This window comes from Cynara cardunculus, unplaced genomic scaffold (genome assembly GCF_001531365.2).
Source record: "Cynara cardunculus var. scolymus isolate 2C unplaced genomic scaffold, CcrdV1 Un_Scaffold_6632, whole genome shotgun sequence".
NCBI lineage: Eukaryota > Viridiplantae > Streptophyta > Magnoliopsida > Asterales > Asteraceae > Cynara > Cynara cardunculus.
Genome location: NW_020203079.1, coordinates 7325 through 14326, shown reverse-complemented (window position 1 = coordinate 14326; position 7002 = coordinate 7325). Strand labels below are relative to the sequence as shown.

At 28.2% G+C, this 7002-nt stretch overlaps 2 protein-coding genes across 3 annotated transcripts in view; both read right to left on the bottom strand.

Annotated features, from left to right (window-relative positions):
• LOC112504724 overlaps positions 1-2002 on the bottom strand; it is an 11556-nt gene extending 9554 nt beyond the window's left edge. The window contains exon 1 of one of the 2 annotated variants that reach the window (XR_003068254.1): positions 1816-1993. The gene's annotated coding sequence lies outside the window, so the exon portion shown is untranslated. Of the gene's footprint in view, positions 1-1815 lie in introns of both variants that reach the window. The other variant, XM_025108662.1, reaches the window with a different exon arrangement.
• Positions 2003-5811: 3809 nt separating this feature from the next.
• Positions 5812-6312, bottom strand: LOC112504723. Its single transcript, XM_025108661.1, has one exon. The coding sequence runs from the start codon at positions 6310-6312 to the stop codon at positions 5812-5814; it is 501 nt and encodes a 166-aa protein (XP_024964429.1).
• Positions 6313-7002: the final 690 nt, after the last annotated feature.

The following is a 7002-nucleotide window of genomic DNA, read 5'->3' as shown; positions in this document are numbered from 1 at the left end:
TACTCAATCTTTTAATCTTCAAGATGTTTATTCAAGATTTACAAAATCAACTACCCCAATAACAATAGAAGATTTACAAAAAGAATTAAAAATTATTAAGAATGAAATTAAATTAATAAGAGATAGGTTATCTATTGTCGAAAACGATAAAGAACCTATTGAACAAACTATTGAACAAACAGATGATCAAACGATTACTCAAATAAAAAATAAAATAATTAATCATACAAAAGGAATAACTACTCAAAAATGGAATGTTCATATTAATCTATGTATCAATAATGAATTCAAAGTAACTGTCTTAGCACTAATTGATAGTGGTGCAGACATGAATTGTATTCAAGAAGGAATTATACCTACAAAGTATTATGAGAAAACAAAAAATCGTTTATCAGCTGCAAGTGGTTCATCACTTAATATTCAATATAAAGTATCAAATGTTTATATTTGTGACGACGAATATTGTTATAAAACCTCTTTAATACTTGTTAAAAATTTAACTTCTACTCTAATATTAGGYACTCYATTTATTACTCAATTATACCCATTCTTAATCAATCAAGATGGTTTAATCAACAAAGTATTAGATAAAGAAATATTTTTCAAATTTGCTAGTCCAATTGTTTATAGTGAATTAAATAATTTAAATAATAAAATTAATCAAGTAAAATTCTTAAATGAAGAGATAAACGGTTTAAGAATTTTTAAGAATTTTTAAGAATTTATCAAGTTCATTTATTCAAAATAAAATAAAAAGAATAAAAGAAAAATTCGAAAATAATGTTTGTTCAAATATTCCAAATGCTTTTTGGAACCGAAAACAACATATAGTCAAATTACCATATATTAAAGAATTTGAAGAGAAAAATATCCCTTCTAAATCAAGATCTATTCATATGTCTTCTGAATTACAAGAACATTGTAAAACAGAAATTCAAGATTTGCTTCAAAAGAAACTTATAAGACCTTCTAAATCTCCTTGATCATGCTTAACATTCTATGTTATGAATGCTTCTGAAATAGAAAGAGGTGCCCCTCGACTTGTAATCAATTACAAACCTTTAAATAAAGTTTTAGAATGGATTAGATATCTCATTCTACATAAAAGAGATTTACTCAAAAAATTGCATGAAGCAGAAATCTTTTCAAAATTCGATATGAAATCTGGATTTTGGCAAATCTAATGCTCAGTTAATTGTAGAAACTGATGCTAGTGACATAGGATTTGGAGGAATACTCAAACAAAAATCAACTAATCAAAGTAAAGAAGAATTAGTAAGATACTTTTCAGGTGCCTGGAACGACACCCAAAGAAATTATTCAATAGTTAAAAAAGAAATTTTAAGCATTGTTTTATGTATACAAAAATTCGAAGATGATTTATATATGAAGTAATTTTTATTAAGAATTGATTGTCAGTCTGCAAAACCAATTTTAGAAAATGATATCAAAAATATGATTTCTAAACAAATTTTTGCAAGATGGCAAGCCTTGCTTGGAAATTTTGATTTTCAAATTGATTTTATCAAAGGAAAAGATAATTCTTTACCCGATTTCTTATCAAGATAATTTTTACAGGGTAGATGACTTCTCAAAAGACTCCACAATTTTATCAAAAGAAAAAAACTCTCTCTCTATTCAAACTGATCGATCAATAGTTCTAGTTACTCCTACTCAAAATAGATTTTCTCCCTTTTCCCAAACTCCATTACGTCCATATTATTCTCATTTCGGACAAGAGCGTTCATCGTAATTGAAATAAAGACAGATTAGTGATATAGTATTGAAATAGCAAGCATAATGATCAAAAGATACCTTTATTGATTAAACAATCTTGAATACAATTGTTGCCGAGACAATTTGAGCACACATCAGGAGCAATGATAAGATTGAAATCTAAAGATTTGGAACATTGAGAAGTTGAGAATTTGAGAGAAGATTTCTTTGACATAACATACCAACTAAGAAATTCTAAGAATAAGATTTTCTGAAAAACTCTCGAYRAYSTGAATGAATGAYTTTGATCTTCTTTTATAGTTGAAATCTTGAATTGGATGACCGGCATCTTCCAGTTATCTTCAAAATAATTGAACTTGAAACTGGCACCTTGCACCGTTCTGGAACAATTATTAAAGTTGTTGAAAAGGAGTGGAGCACACCCCGACATGTAGAATCTCCATTCTATAAAGTCGGTTGTCTTTTTTTTTTCTTTAGTAAAGACGGTTGTCTTCTTTCTTCTTTTGATAAAGCTGATATCGTCCAATATCATTAATAATTGAAAAGCAACATCAGCAGCATCTTTTGAATAATAATGAAGAATCATCATCTCCTTTTGAAAATACGTTCTGACAGTATTATCATCTTGATAAGAAATAAATCTGCACATATTTGATAAGATAATAATTTTGAACAAGATGCTATCGGAAATACCAAAAAGTGTATTTCACGTATTTTTTTGATAAGATATATTTTGATAAGATACAAAGAAATTGCTTGCAAAAGCAATACCCAAAACACACGCAAACACTGCCCTTAAAGATTATAATAATCTTCATAGGGATCTTGACTAGAAAGAAGACAACCGACTTTATAGAATGGAGATTCTACATGTCGGGGTGTGCTCCACAAACCCTTCCTCCAAGGGTGATGGAAGGATTCAAGAAATTTCTATCAACCTTCTCAAAGCTTAGATCATTATAGTCAAGATCCCTATGAAGATTATTTTTAATCTAACAATGCTTAAAATTTCTTTTTTAACTGTTGAATAATTATATTATATTATATTATATTATATTATATTATATTATATTATATTATATTATATTATATTATATTATATTATATTATATTATATTATATTATATACATATGCAAATTACATACTCTCATTCCTTCAAAACCGTCAAACTTCTCTGTAAGTATACTCTGCTTTACCTTCTTTATGTGTTTCATTTTGTGGTTTAACGGAAACCTGAAAAATCTGCCATACCCCCCTTATTGGTATCAGAGCATAGAACGATTCTTTAATTTAAAAGACTAAGTCAGGCTCGATTTATTTTGATGGCATGTATAAGCCCATCGTTGTTGTTTTCGAGAACCACCTTTGGTTTCTTAGACTTTACATATGTTTAATTTGTATTTGTTTCCTTTTAACTAAAAGATAAAGTTATGTGACATTTGTAATTAGAATCAGTGATAGAATTGTCCGAATGTAATCATAGAGATAACATTGAAGGTCTATAAATACCTTCATTTGAATCCATTGTAAAATCATCGAAACGAAGCAATAAAAATCCATAGCTTTCAAAACCCTATGAGTCACTAAACCCCTTCTCTCTATCTCTCTAAGTTATTTTTGCTCTTCTCTTTCCTTTCCAGTACCTCATATCATATCCTTTACTATATATATATATATATATATATATATAAATTCCTCCGCTGCACATACTCTCCTTCCTAATCCCTACAATTTTACATCACAAATAAGAACTCTTAAATTAGGAGTCGATCCAGCAAAAAATAATACTTTAATACAAGACACAACAATTAGAAATTTAGAACAGCTAAGTATAGCTGACATGAAATATATAAATGAATTCACATTAGATWTTACAAGATTACTATCACAAACAGGTCAAGCTATGGATGATAATTTATGTGATAAATACTTTGTAAAATTACTAGGAGACTTAGGAAGATATATACATGACACTTGGAAACAACAATATGCTAATAAAATCTAGGAATAGGTCCAAGAATAACTTATACATTTAGTATTTTAGAAGACAAATGCAAAGAAGTAGCTTTACAAGAACAATTAAAAAAGAATGCTTATGCATTTTGTAAAACAGCTATATATACACCACAAGCATATGGTCATTATAGTAAAAAAAATAAAAAGCTTAGAAAAAGTACTACATATAAAAGAGGATATAAACCTTATAATAACAGATATGTTAAAAAACCTCAAACACGAAAATGTAAATGTTTTATTTGTGGAGATGAAAAACATTTAGCTAATAAATGTCCTAATAAAAATAAAAATACAGAAAGAAGTAATTTAATAGAACAAATAGGAGATTACAATATAGAATTAGTAGAAACAGATAACTCTGATAATGAATCGATATATAGCATATATAGTGATGAGGATAAATCACTTACAAAAATTATATATACATATGTTAATACAGAACAAGAAGAATGTTAACATAACTGGATTTATAAAAGAGGAAATAATTATATAAAATGCTTTTATTGTGGATATTATCCAAGTATAAATAAAAGATCACAATGTAATATATGTTTTAAAGAAATTTGTTACATTTGCCTTGAAAAAGTCTTTAATATTGAATTAAATACAGATAAAGACATTAAAAAGAAAGGAATTGACACTGAAGTATATAATGAAAAAAATTAAAAAGAAAGGAATTGACACTGAAGTATATAATGAAAAATTTGAAAAACTTGAAATAGTAGCCGAATTACATAAATTAAAAATAAGTAATATGGAAGAAAAAGCTATATACGTAGATAATTTATGAACAAATATAATTGAAAAGGTCAATAATATAGAAAGCAAAATTGATGCACCTCATAAAGAAGAAAATAAAATGGCTCAAGAATATGAAGAACAAACATTTATACAAACTATAGGTTCAATTACTATGATTAATTTGCAATGCCGATTATGGTTAGATACTAACAAATTCTTAGATTTAACAGCATTATTAGATACGGGAGCAATAAAAAGTGTAATTTATTATGGTTTAGTACCTACAGAATATCATAAAAAGTTAACCTATAGTTTATTTACTAGAATAGTTGAAAATAGATTAATTCAAATTAAAAAATATATAGAACCTACAGGAATACAATTATTAGATTTTGTAGGAAATTATAGTATTAAATATGATATTCCACACGTAAATATAAATCCAGAACATATCAAATCAACAGATTTTGTACTTGGTTTAAACTTTATTTTTGGTATCAACGGAGGTATAACAATCAATAGGAATTTTATTACTTTAAGTAAACACAGTTATAGTTTTCCTACCTTACGTTATCAAAATACATCAGAGTTTGCCCGAAAGCGTGGTGGACAAGGCAATTTAGATTTTTAGGTGAAAATTAAGGGATTAGTTGGTGTTTTCATACTATTAAGATGGTAGCGATGAATTTCTCTATATTTTTAAATTTTGTAAAGTTTATATTATAGATCTTATGTAGCTTTCATTTTATAATTGATCTTATGTAACTTTCATTTTATAACTTATATAAAAAGGGATATGATAAAATTTTAATGAAAAGATTGGAAAGTAAAAATTAATTTTAGGGAGATAAGTATTTTAAATATTGAAAAAACTCTTGAAATCATAGGTTCGTTAAACTTAAAAAAACTTGAATTTTTAAATCTTTACTTAAGCTACTAACTATTTTATCTGTCTTCTTCTTTTATAGCAAATATTATATTATATTATATTATATTATATTATAATTTGGGGTTTTCTAACCCCACCCCCCTACTACCAACTAAATCTCACCCCCTCCTACACTAACGGATAAAAAACAGCTAAAAACAAAACTTAAATATTTTCATTTTTAACCTTTTAAATTTTTAACTTTTAACCCTAACCTTTTTATATTCTAACTTTTAACCCTTTACTTTTTTAACATGTTTTGTATTATTATTAATTAATAAAGTATTAATAATACATATTAATAAAATATTAATAATACATATTAATAAAATATTAATAATACATATTTCAAGTATAAATTAAATTTATTAATTAAAACTTTGATTTTTCATGTTAAATCAACATATTCACGAGTAAGAGTACGCTCTATATATTCTTCATATGCATTGAATCTATGTTGATACGGGACAATCCATGTACTTGCATCTTCAAAACGATAACGAGTCCAATGGTGTGTAAGTATGGACATTGGATATTCTCCATTTAATACCACCTTTATGTAATGGTTACCATCAACATGCACTATTGCAATTGCCACGTGTTGAGATGACGACGGAGGTTGTGTCCTAAACGGTAAGTATGTCACACTACCTGCCATAATGAGAACATGCAGTATGACATTGAACCTTGAAGCCGTTAGAATGCCCWTTTCAGGCATAACAATCCAATGCGCAACTGGTGCAAAGACGCCCTTTTGGAAAAAATTTAGTGCTTCGTGAATGCGTAAGCACTCATCGCCAATCACATAGGAGTAATATTGTTCATACTCAGTTAGTTCAATCATTAACTCTTTACGGATATTGTCCCATTCGTCTTCATGACCACCCATACAAGTAGATATCGCTCGAAATCCACAATTTCCATCTCCTAATACATCTTGTATTTGTATGATGTATGGATGAAATAAACTCGGGATTTGATCAAGATACGGATGTCGGGTGGTGGGTTGTCGTTGGAAATAGGAACTATGCCTCGTTGATTCTTGATGCCCCAAATCTTCAGAGTTAATAATTGACGGCACGTTAGAACAACTACGTCTACGGTCTTCAATAATTCTTTTATTCAAAGCTTGACTCTTTGTAGATGGACGGCCACGTGTGGTTTTATGAACCAAGTGTTCATCACGGTTTTGATGGCATTATTATATCCTTCAACTTTCTAAGTAAGCTTTTACGACCATGATACGACTGCTTATTAAATTTTTCTTTGAACAATTGAACTTCATCATCACATCCAATCTCGTCATCTTGTGTGGACACACATGGTGAAAAATCAAGTTTTTTCCAAAATATATCGATTGCATCAAGTGGAATGGGTATGCCTTGACATGTATACAGTGCTTGTTCATGAGCACAAGGCAACCCATGACTTCTACGCAATTTACAACCACACTTTTCAGAAAATAGCGCTATCAACTCAAATGGGCATCCAAATTTTTTTGTTCCCGTATGACGAATGGGAATTACTTTATAATTGTAAGCTCCGCYGTGTTCACACATAAACACAACTTTATAAACAT